The 13,320-nt window shown below is 35.8% G+C and overlaps 1 protein-coding gene across 1 annotated transcript in view; it reads right to left on the bottom strand.

The window, feature by feature from the left end:
• BIRC6 (baculoviral IAP repeat containing 6) overlaps positions 1–13,320 on the bottom strand; it is a 304,070-nt gene that overhangs the window by 101,323 nt on the left and 189,427 nt on the right. Inside the window, 1 exon segment of the mRNA XM_043981000.1 lies at positions 12,277–12,473. Within this exon segment, the coding sequence (XP_043836935.1) occupies positions 12,277–12,473 (197 nt within the window).

The raw sequence follows: 13,320 nt of genomic DNA, 5'->3' as shown, positions 1-13,320 counted from the left end.
CAGAAATTAAGATTCGGACAAGCACGTGACAACGTCACAAAGATGGTAAATTGGAGTGGCAGGATTCAACCATAAGGTCCAACTTCAAATCCACGGTATTTCAACTATACTATACTTTGCCTGATTTTTGTACTATGATGGCCGAGTGGATGAAATGGAGTCAGGATCACTGGGTTTTACGTATGTTTTCTGCCATAATGGTTTGTTATCTGGGCAGGTCAGATAACTCTCTCAGACAACATATTGCAAAGCAGGTGCTAATCTACACTGATGTAGGAACTATCCCCAAACAGGAATAACATTGCAGTTCCAGACAAAACAAAAGCATATGATTGCATTCATTGAAGAGCCCTAACTAGACTATATAAACATGAGGGCAAGGTCCAATAACTTAACTGAATTTGGTCTCAATTAATAACTAGAGCAGACATTTAACGTGTGTTGTATTTAACAGAAAATATGCATCTTATCCTTACAACCCCGGAGATGGGTGCTATACATTATAGATGAAGAAGCTAGGAGACAGAGGCTGACTGACCTTGCCAGGATAAAAATGCTATTAAAGTCCCCTGAAGCTGGTATTAACTGTATTTTGACTAGAATGCTTCATCTATTCCACTCCACCACGAACAACATGAACCATGAATCCTTAAAACAAACAGAAAGCAAGGAATGAAAATGAGATGTCTTGTTATAAGTAACATGTTTCACTGAAATGGATAATCAATCTTACCCCCTAAACTGTGATTGCACTTTGAATAACTCTACAATGTCTGGGTTTGAATCTGTCCCTTAGGATCTTTTGTATGACAAAGTGAATAAGAGGTCTCTCCAGACCTTATGTAGCCCTTGAGGGTATTCTTAGCTAAGGCCAAAGAGAAATGGAACAACCATATGTACATCTAACAATGGATCCATATCTCTGAATAGGTTCCAGAATTTTTGCTCTCTAGATCTTCAGAAGTACGTATTTAAATGAAATAGATTAAGGTTTTGAGAGGTAGAAAAAGGAGTATCAATAACCATATCCACCCAAGAATATATTTCATCCTATCAATCTTTAATTGAAAATTATGTGGTAGGTTCTATTAAGGTGACAATCAATCATTCTCATAATCTACACTATCATACCCAGAAACCATGAGTCTAGCAATGGCATATATTTATAGTGGCAAATAAATTACTGTAAATTTTATACACCAACAAGAAGAGAATATTTGAAATGGCATAACTTGGAGAATAGTTTATCATTTAGCTGTTTTATAAGACGAGCATCCAAGAACTTAAGGGGGAAGAAAAGAAACAAGCTCAAAGTATAAAAACAATCTAGATTTTGGTCTTACTTTTCAAAAAGGAAAAGGACTTTTGATCAATATGAAGACAGACTTTAAAGCAGATAAAAAAATAAAACCACCTAGTTAAAAACTATAGGAATATAAAGCTGAGTCGTGATATATAAATGCAGTTATAGCCAATAAAAAATTTCATAGAATCAAAATAGTTCAGAATTAGTAGGAACCTCACAGAATTCATCTATTGCAACCTGTACCTATTCACAATCTTATCCTAAGACATCACAAATAATCAAAGAGTCCATGCTTAAAGGAATCTAGTGTAAGAAAACTCATTATCTACAGAAGTTATGTTAATCTGTTACTTTTATATTACAGATTTTTGGGGAGACTGGAATTTATTCACATTAATGCATTATCATAATCAATTATACCAATTTCTATAAAATCATGGAAATACAGGAGAGCTAAATTAAAATCCAATCAAAATATGTTACAATATCAACCTTTTCCTTAGCTTAAGAATTTGTAAATATGTTTTTTAAAAAAATTGTATTGGTATGTGTGTGTGTGAGAGAAATTATCCGGTTTGGATTCGGTCATCTTAAGCCCCTTCCTGTGGTCATTGATGGAGTTCAAAAGATTAGTCCTCCTGGGTTTCCCACCAGCAGAGATAAATGATGGAGTGGAAAGAGCCTTCCTTTTGCCCACTGAGGTGTCTTGTATTCAGAAAGAAAAAAAAATGGGAAGATTACAATTTTAAATACTATTTATACTTATGTTAGAAATGTTCTTTAATAAGAAGCAGAGAAATGAGAGCTGTATTTAAGAAACAAAGCCCAGGTCACCATGTGTCAGACACTTATAAATGAGATGTCCCTACTGCCTTCTAGATTTCATTTGGCTAAATCTATATCTTCAGCCTCGTCTCTCAAATAATTTTTACTTTCCTCAGTGATTTTGCATTTGGCACATGACATATCTTTTCCTATCAATTTTCCCAAGATAATCCGCAAAACCTTTTTAGATGGAGTTTTCAAACCGGAACGCTACTTTGCCATAAACTCCTAAACACTAGTAAACTTTTTTTTTTTTAAAGTGAGGCGGGGGGGGGCGGGACAGCTCGGTGGCACAGTGGATAAAGCACCAGCCCAGGAGTCAGGCGGACCTGAGTTCCACCTCCGGCCTCAGACGCTAAACACTTACTAGCTGTGTGACCCTGGGCAAGTCACCCCAATTGCCCTCACTTTTTTTTTTCTTTTTAGGGCAATGAGGATTAAGTGACTTGCCCAGGGTCACACAGCTAGTAAGTGTTAAGTGTCTGAGGCCGGATTTGACTCAGGTCCTCCTGACTCCAGGGCCGGTGCTTTATCCACTGTGCACCTAGCTGTCCCTGTAAACTCTTTTTCTTGTAGTGTATGTACCTAATCTTAAAATGTTCCATAATTAGAAATCATAATGAAGTCATCAGTCAATGTTTTTGTTCTGGAGTTGTGATTTCATAGCTATGAGGATCTCCTGGAACATAAACTCCCATACCTTTAATGCATATTTGCAACTTACAGTATGTAACGATTGGAATGATGGCACCTGCTGGAGACCTTACTGTAGAAGAGTCCCGCCCATGAAGTGAAGGTCTTTGAGGGCAAGACCAGGAGTCTTTTCTTTGGCGTCAGGAAGTAACGTTGGCTAGTGGGAGGAAGAGGGAAGACACTGGGGCTCTGTCTCCTCTTTTCCTGAGGACTCCAGCGGAGAAGGGAGCTAGAAATGTGCTCAGTCCCTTTAAATAGATAGGAATCTAGGCCTTTCTCTCTCTCTTTACCAATTCTTATTCTCCTTAATAAATGCTTAAAAGTCTAACTCTTGCTAAAGCTTATAATTTATTGGTGACCATTCATTAGATATTTAGACAGACTAGCTAGAATTTTAGTCCTTAACACAGTTTTAGAGAGTTGCTTAGGGCACAGAGAGGGAAAGTGACCTTTTCTGGTCCCATTGCCAGTATGAATCAAAGGAAGGATGTGAATTCAGGTTGCCAGGGTGCCTCTCAAGTCAAGATACTGGGATTAAAAGGATGGTATAGCTACAAATCACAATGTTGTGCATTTTAAGAAAATAATGTTCTCATTAAGGAGAATGTTTTGAACAGGATGTGTTGGTATAGAAATACCTGTGTACTATCAGAGTGACTAATATAACAAAAAGGAAAACTTTTGGATTTTGGAGGGGATGTGGGAAAACTGGGATGCTAAATCACTGTTGCTGGAGTTGTGAATAGATCCAGTCACTCTGGAAAGCAATTTGGAACTATGCCCAAAGGGTTATAGTGATATATATACTATATATATATATATATATATATACCACACCACACACACACACACACACACTATAAAACCCTTTAATCCAGAATTTCTGGTTTATAAAGAGATCCCAAAAAAGAAAAAAAAAAAGCATATTTGTACAAAAATATTATAGCAGCTCTTTTTGTGGTGGCTAACAATTGGAAATGAAAGGGAAGCACGTCAATTGGGAATGGCTCAACAAGCATGTAGTACATGAATTGTAATGAGATATTACTCTGTGCTATAAGAAATGACAAGCATGTTGATTTCAGAAAGGCCTTGGAAAGACTTATATGAACTGATGTATAGTGAACCAGAACAGAACCAGAAGACTGTGCACAGTAACAGTAATATTGCTTTGATGAAGAACGTGAATGACTTAACTATGCTCAGCAATACGATGATCCAAGACAATCCCAAAGGACTAATGATGAAGCAATACTATCTACCTCCAAAGAAAGAACTGATATTGGCATGACTGAAGCATGTTCTTTTCACGTTTCTTTCATTTTCCTTCCTCTTATTCAAGTTTTCTCATACAAAATTATTAAAAGGGTGATGTTTACATAACTGCACATGAATAACCTCTATCTTATTGCTTACCGCTGGGGGGGGGGAGGAAAGAAATAGAATTAGGAATTCAAAACTTTAATTGATATTTCCCCTTCTTTCTTAGTTGTTTCTCCTTCCTCCATCAAAGTTTAAGTTCTTGAAAGTAAGACCTCATCTGGGTCAAACCAGACCCAATCTCACAAAGGAATCACGGGTAGAGACAGGTCCTTTTGTCTGGATAGCCCAAGATGATAGATGATGAGATTAACAAGGAAAGCTATTTTTGCCCTGGTCAGCTTGAGTGGGGAATCTTACATTTCTTTCCTCTGCTGTTATCCCATGTCTTCATATTAATATAACCTGCCTCAAATCATATTATATTTGAATGATGTTAACTAATTAGATTTGATTGCTGTGTGATGGACCTCCTACGTAGAAAAAGTATATGAACTGAGACCCAGTTGCAAGAAAGGGGTCTTTGGTCTGAGAGAGACTGCCATAGACCTCATTTTATTAATATTCTGCAGCCATATTAATAAAGGGATTCAATTAACCAGAAACCAAGTCTCTAATACTTTTGTCACAGAATTAAAGGGTTTTTTTGGACCTCTTTTGTAAATAGGTAAACAAGGAACTTAAAGTCTATCTTAACAACCAGATGATGTAACCACATTAATTATGTGAAAAATGATGGAAGAGAATTAAATTAATGGTAGAGGTGTTATTTTTATCAATACCTTTAAATACATAGATGTCTCATTCCATTAAGCTCTCATTAATGGCTGACAAAAGTCTCTGTCTCTCTCTGTATTTGTGTGTGTGTGATGTGTGTATGTGTGTGTGTGGTATGTGGTGTGTGGTGTGTATAGATAGATCTGTCTGTCTGACAGTACCTGGCACAGAGCAAGTGCTTACTTATTTACCTGATGAACTATAAACAAAATAAGCTTACAAAATTATATTTCATTATCTCATTTGATCCTCATAATAACAATGTGAGTTAGGTTCTACAGGTATTTATAAAGCACCATCTGCAATGAGTAATCGAAGTTCAGAGAAGTTAAATTATTAGCCCAGAGTACATAGAAAATAATAAGAAACATTTTGATCTTGAACATAACTGGAATAAAAAAATAAGAAAATGAAAATTTCTCATAATTGAGAAGTGAACTTCTAGGTAATTCTAAAGATTTTAACATTTTGGGTTGGTACTATGCCTTATGTGTAACTTCAAGTAAGATGTTAGTGTTTTCTAGTGATTTAAGTGCTGTTAAAGATTAACATGCAATTTTTCGCTTAAAAAAGGAAAGGCAAAAACGGGAAGGTAAAATGAGGCAAGGAGAATGAGAAATCTTCTGAAAGTAACTGGACAATGGTCAAACAGAGACAAATATCATTCAAGAGAGTTTAAGTGTGGATTTGGAAAGATTTCTTGAGTAAAATGCCTTGAGCAATTAAAGATAAAAGCAAGGGAATGCTAACATGAACACTATTAATCCTTAGTATAGGAGAAGGATAGATATTCTGGGTAAATAGTAACATATAACTGGCATGTCACTGGGACAAACCCACTTTAAGATCTATTGATAAGAATGTGAGTATTTACTTGGAGTAGGTTTTTCTGAGGTCAATTTGAATCTTTAAGCTATCTTAATGGGATGATAAACAATATAATGGCACTTATGAGGATGGCCCCAGAACAAGCTTTATAAAAATACACACACACACACTATATTCTTTTGCTAGCTTCTTTTTTTGAAACTGTGAGAAGCATAAAATTTCAAGAAAATATTATTACATAAAACATTTAAATAGTTTTTTTCTAATTTTGTTGAGTCATCTCAGTCTTGTCTGACTCTTCATGACTCTATTTTGGGGTTTTCTTGGCAAAAAATGCTGGAATGGTTTGTCAGCTCATTTTGCAGATGAGAAAACAGGCAAACAGAGGTAAATGACTTGCTCAGGGTCACTCAACTATTAAGTAAATAAGGCTGGATTTGAATTCATGAAATGACTTTTCTTGATTCTAAGCCCTATCCACAGCACCACCTTGCTGAAAAACATATAGATAAATGCTGTTGTGCACACACATACCTCCCCCCTCCCCCGCATTCCTCACATAATCTTAAACCAAAAGAAATTCAGTGTTTCTTATATATTTTTATAGGTTATTCTTCCAAAGCTCACAGTGAATTTTTAGGGCTTTTTGGAATGCACTCCAAAAAGTATAACATGAAAAGAAGACTAAAATATTAATTTAGCAATTAATAAAACTCTAGGTCTTGTGTAAATACTTTGATGAATTTGGGCTCTCAACCACGTGGTATTCACTTCAAATCATTTCCATGCTCTCTTTCCCCCATGGTCCTTGTCCATATCTTCCTGAAAATGACCTAAAAAGGACCCATACAATGCTATGGGGCCCAATCAATCAATCAATCTCTGGCGTTATGTGGATATTGTTATCATCACTGTTTCATACAATCAGGTTAGACTTCAAATACCATGATTACTAGATTGCAGGACTAGAGGACATTCACAGGTTGATTAAATATTTTTGGCATCTTCTAAATGCAACAATTTCAAGGCTTAAGATTTTTCTTTGATTTCTCAAACAAGCAGAAATTCATAACCAACAACCCATGCTATCTCTGACAAACAAAACGAAAAACAGCACAGAACAAGAATACCTTAACAGAACAAGTAGCATAATCTGATTAACTAAATCAAATTCTTTTTTTTTTTTTTTTAGTGAGGCAACTGGGGTTAAGTGACTTGCCCAGGGTCACACAGCTAATAAGTGTTAAAAGTCTGAGGCCGGATTTGAACTCAGGTACTCCTGACTGCAGGGCTGGTACTCTATCCACTGTGGCCACCTAGCTGCCCCACTAAATCAAATTCTAAGACATAAAGCTAATTGACATTCACAGATCAGCATTTTCTATGCAAAAATATTAATTCATAGAAAAAAGTTATAAAATTAGTAATTATTTTACTTGTTTCTACTTAAGATAGAAAAATAATAATATTCTTACTCAACTAACTTTTCCCTTGTCCAGGGAAAACTTTTTTTATTCTGGTTCCATTTTTCTTCAAACTTTCCCCCATATTTTGGCATTTACTATGTGTCTGCTTTAGCAGCTAAATATATATATATTAGAGGAATTACTTATTTTGGCTAATTTATCCTATTCTACAATAATTATTATAGTATAGGATTCTATTATAATATTCATCCTATTCTATAAAATTCTATTTGCATGAAACTATGCACACCTTAAGGGTAAAGCCTATATGGCAACTAATAAAAGGAATTTACATACTTAAGTAAAATAATATTCAGTGATTTACTGAATCCGACAGCAAAGCTTCTAACTTTCATTATCTATAGGTAAGTCAATTTTTGACATTCACCTCATCCAACCCCAAATCAATAACTACTAAGCATTGCTTGAGGTTGTCATGTTAACTGGATTATATACTAATTTTATGAACATAAGTAGGGCCTCTTTTTTTTTTTTAACGTGAGGCGAGATTGGGGTTTAAGTGACTTGCCCAGGGTCACACAGCTAGTAAGTGTTAAGTGTCTGAGGCCGGATTTGAACTCAGGTACTCCTGACTCCAGGGCCGGTGCTCTATCCACTGTACCACCTACGCTGGCCCCCCACCCTCATTTTTAAGAAAAGTTAATTGAGGTACAATTGAGGCAGACAATGATTTGCCCGTGGTCACCCGGCTACCAAGTGATATGAGGCAGGAATTGATATCAAGTCTTATTGACTACAAGTACCAGCATTCTCATCCACTATGCCCACCAAGAGATCACTTATTATTTTATAAAAGAAGCTTTCAACCATTTCAGCTGTTAGGTAACAATCTCTAAGACTTAGTTTTAAGGAAAGTAAAATTCTAGTTTTATGGACAAGCTGAAAAGTCTATTCTTTAGGCTGAATTTTTTTTAAATTATTTTTTTTATTTAGAATTTCCTCCCAGTTACACATAAAAAAAAAAAAAAAACCCAAACCCAAACCACCAAATTTCTCCACATTGATTTTTTTTTGTGAGGCAATTGGGCTTACGTGACTTGCCCAGGGTCACACAGCTAGTAAGTGTTAAGCGTCTGAGGCCGTATTTGAACTCAGGTACTCCTGACTCTAGGGCTGGTGCTCTATCCACTGCGCCATCTAGATGCCCCTCATATTGATTTTTAAAAACTTTGTGTTCCAAATTTTCTTCCTCCCTCTCTCCTTACCCCTCTCTAAGAAATCAAGCAATTTAATATGAGTCATACATGTGCAGTCAAGCACATTAATTAGGTTGTTAAGAAAACAGACAAAATAACTTGAGAAAGAAGAACAAATAAAATTATATTTCAATCTGTAATTCCTGATATCATCACAGTTCTTTCTCTGCTGATGGTTTTCATTTTTCATATGTCCTTCTGATAGCATCCTGCTCATCATTTCTTTCAGTTTACTATTGCTACTGTAGTACTACCCTTCATCCTATTCCCTCCCCTTGATATTTACTCTATTTTCTATCTTCTTTCACCCCTATCCCTCCTCAAAAACAGTTTTGCTTTTTACTGTCCCCTCCCCCAATCTACCTTCCTTCCTTCACCTCTCCCCCCCATATCCTCTTTCCCTCAGGAAAAATATATTACTATGATCACTTGAGTAAGTTATCTTTTTTTGAGCCAATTCTGATGAGAATAAGGCTCACTCACTCCCCCACACTCCTTTCCAATTCTCCCCTCCACTCCATAAGCTTTTTCTTGCTTCTTTTTGTGTGAGCTACTTTCCAACCTTCTCCCTCTCCCTTTTCCTTTCTTCCAATGCACTCCTTTTACCTCTGTGATGAGTAAAATCTAATGTGTGTTCTTACCTGTCCCCCCAGTTTGGGGTGGGGGGAACTAGCTAAGATTACTGATAAATTCTCACATCCCTTAACTTTATGTTAAAGATATCATCACGGATCAGCTAGGTGACACTGTGGACAAAGCATCAGCCCTGGATCCAGGAGGTCTGAGCCCAAATCTGGCCCCAGCATAAGACCACCCCACCACTGACTGCCCCACAAAAAAACAAGGATAAACAAAATAAATGCTTGATAGACATCATCCCTGCATATTCAATTCACACCTATGCCCTCTGTCTCAGTATATTCCTTCGGCTGCTTTAGCTGAATTTTAAGGTATAGTGTTTACATACAATATTATTGTCACCCTTGATCTGCAAGGTTAAATGCTTTTGAGTATTCATGACTCATTATATAATTTAGATGGTTTTATTAGAAAGAATCCTTGTAGGCACTAAAAACAAAATTTTGTACTCTCTGCTAAGGTCAATAAATTCAAGAAATGTTGTGATTATCACTAGAGAACCACCATTGCATCCTAATAATGTGAAAGCAGAATGACAAAGTACATCAGGTAAGGGAAAAAAAAGAAATAAGTATTTATCTAGGGACTACTATGTGCCAGAGAACTATACTATACATTATATGCACGCATGCACAGACACAAAAACTAATTTGATCTTCCACAATAACTTTTTGCAAAGTACATGCTAATTATCACTGCTTTACTGTTGAAATTAAGTGACTTCCTGGCCTTTAGAACCAAACATGATATGATGCCTGAGGAAGACACTGAATTCCAGTCTTCCTGACCCACCCAGATAGGTACCACTACCTGCTTTAAGCACATTAGAGATTCTTAAGTGGTAAAATTTAAATATACAACTTTGACTCCCCTTATTTTTATTCCAGTCAGTCAGCAAGCATGCATTTATTGCACACCTATTATGTGTGCTAGGACTATGCTAAGCACAGAAGGCAAAAAGAGGTCCTGGCCTCAAGAAAGTCACAATCTAATGAGGGAAGATAATACAACTATGTCCAATAAAATATAACCAGGACAATTTGGAGAAAATCATGGAAGGAAGGTGGGGTAGATTGGTAATGGATTATTTCAGGAAGGCAAGATTTTAACTGAGATTCTTGAAAAAACCAGGAGGACAAACAGCAGAGGAAGGGTTTTGGTGTGTATGTGTGTGTTGTGTGTGAAACATTCCGACTTGGAGGACAGATTTAGGAGGACAAAGTTAGCTTTTGAAACAGAAAGGAGGACAGAGTCAATGTAAGGGAAGTAAGATGTAAAAATGCTGGAAAGGCAGAAAAGTTTCAGGCTATGAAGGGCTTTACAATGCCTGAGTATTTTATGATTGATCTGAGAGGTGATAGGGAACCAGTGCAATTGAATTAGGAGTCAAAGATGACAGCTACGTGACCTGAGATGATAGTGGTGTCCTTGATAGTCATAGGAAGTTAGAAAAGAGGGAAAGATTTGGGTGGGTGTGGGAATAAGTTAAATTTTGGACATACCTGAATTTGTGATACTTACAGGATATCTAGTTCAAGATGTATAATAGGCAATTGAAGATGTGAACTGAAAGGTCAGGGAAGCAGTTAAAACTAGATAAATGGGTTTAAGAATTATAAGTATAGTGAAAATAACTGACTCAATTGGAACCAATTAGATTTTGCTTCAAAACCAAAAATAAAAATTAGTTCCTTCTCCAAATAAAGGTTGTGGCCCTCCTGACTTTATTTTGCTATCTGAGACACAAGGCAAGGTTCCCCATACTCATAACCCTTAAGTTACCTAGAACTCTTCATTCACTCAAATGTCTCTTATCTTCATCAGTTTAATAAGACTGGGCATTAGATCTCCCTAACATTTATACATTCTCTACTTTCTATTCCCTTGCTTGCACCCTAACGGTCTTGACTGTCATCTACCTAAACTACTATTAATAGCCTCAATAGAGGCACTTTCCTTATTCCTACTTTCTTATTTCCAATCCATTCTAAACACAATCACCAAAATGTGTGTGTGTGTGTGTGAGTCAGTGTGTATGATCATGTCACACCTATGCTCAAAATCAAGTGAATCTTTAATGCTTATAGAGAAAAGTTCAACTTTAGTGGGCATTCATGGCCCCTCTACAAGATAGCACTACATTAACTTTTCAGTTTTTATTTCAGATTATTCCCATCCATACCCAAGAGACTAGCAAAAGGTACAGCAACCAAAACAACTATAAAAGCATGCCTTCATGCTCAGAAGGTTTATAAGATCGATGGATAATAAATCCAAAGCCTATTCTCTATGGGTAGAATTCCTTATCTAGTCCAACTGTAACCTGTTCAATTGCTAATTCACTCTTTAAAACAACTCAATTTTTTTTTCCAAGAAACCTTTATATGGCCACAAACTGCTATCAATAGTTTTCCTCTCACACAAATAACCTGACACAGCACTTTTTCTCATTGGGTAACACTGTATATTATAGCTATCTATATTGTTTTTAACCTTCTTAAAGCATAACAATGTAAGCTCCTAATCTATAATCTGTATCTCCACCGAAACACTTGAAAAAGGTGTTTAATAAATGTCCTGCACAAAGAAAATATGATTAGATCTGTTCTGTTCATTGTCAACCCCCAAAGGGGGAGAAGGTGTACTTAATCACTTCTGGAGTACAGGTCCTAAGAAAAGATGGCTCTAGTACAACTCTAACAAAATCCCTAGTGTGAACAATTCAAAGACTGAAAGCATAGAGGAACACTTTAAATAAATAAATAAAATAAGTGTGTGTGTGGTAGTAGGAAAGTAATAAAAAGAGCAAATATATAAAAGAAGTAAAATAGAATGGTAGAGAGTGGGTTGATCTTAGTGTCAGGAATAACTGGTAAATATTAGCTGTATGGTTATGGTCAGTTGTCCAAGAATATAAATTATAAACAGGTGTTCATCTGTACTTTTTTTGTTTTTTGTTCATCTGTTTTAATGAAGCAAGTGTACATTCCTGGAGGCTTCCTATACTGAAGAAATCACACCTCTGATCACAGAGACAGATGCACACACATATATATATACCTAACATCAAATTATGAAAGGAGATAGATTTTTTCCAACAGTTTTAAAGAAAATTTTCACATGGACCAGAAATGGAAACATTAGACAAAAACAACTTATGGCATTATTATACTTTTATTATGCATAAATAATGAATTTAACTTACTTGCTGAATTACATCTGGATATAGCATGGGCAATCTCTCTGCAATGAGAGCCAATCCACCCATTCCTGCAAATACTTGCAATGGTGACTGAATAGGGCAGGTTTCAAGAAAAGATTCATCTAACACAGCTTCCATACATTCATCATTTGGAGTGATAATTTCATCTTCTGGACAGCTCCCTAGTAAGTCAACATGATCTACAATGATGAAATGAAAAAGAAAAAAGATGTAAAAAGAGGATATAGCATTACTGTGTTTAACTTAATTTAAGAAATCAGATGAGGCTATCTTCCTTATTTAAAAAGCCACAATCTAATGAGAATAATTTTATTTTTACCTGAGCATAAGAATACATAAAACCGAAAGATTACAACTGGATGCATGTCCTATCAGATATAAAAAACTGATCTGAAAATAACCTCTCCAAATAAAATGTGTCCTATTAGATGAAAGAAAAAAATAAAACCTAGAAAATATCTTAAGTCAAATTATAAAGACAAAATATTTCACGCTACTCTATAATTCTAAGTCTCTCCTCAGCTTCTTCACTTTTTGTCTCCTAAAAAAGATACTACAGGGGCAGCTAGATGGCGCAGTGGATAGAGTACCGGCCCTGGAGTCAGGAGGACCTGAATTCAAATCCGGCCACAGACACTTAACACTTACTAGCTGTGTGACCCTGGGCAAGCCACTTAACCCCAATTGCCTCACTTAAAAAAAAACATTAAAAAAAAATAAAAAGATACTACAAATAATTCTAAAGTGGAAAACACGAAGTTTAATTAATAAACGTATAATAGTTATCAAGAAAAACAATATCCAAAAAATATAGACTAAAACTAACAACTATATCTGTAATCAGTCAAGAAAAACTATAGGCACTTAAATAAAAACTTCACTTTATAATTTTCCATACTCTAAAACTAAGATTTGCTTTATATCTAATATATCCTCCTAGTGAGAAGAGAACTAGATTGCAAATTTCAGCACTGAATGTACTACATTTTGTCACCAAAAGCGAGAATTGGGCAAACCTATACATTT

The sequence above is a fragment of the Dromiciops gliroides genome, chromosome 2 (assembly GCF_019393635.1).
Source record: "Dromiciops gliroides isolate mDroGli1 chromosome 2, mDroGli1.pri, whole genome shotgun sequence".
Classification (NCBI taxonomy): Eukaryota; Metazoa; Chordata; class Mammalia; order Microbiotheria; family Microbiotheriidae; genus Dromiciops; species Dromiciops gliroides.
The sequence above is the reverse complement of the archived record's forward strand: the minus strand, read 5'-3'. Positions and strand labels throughout refer to the sequence as shown.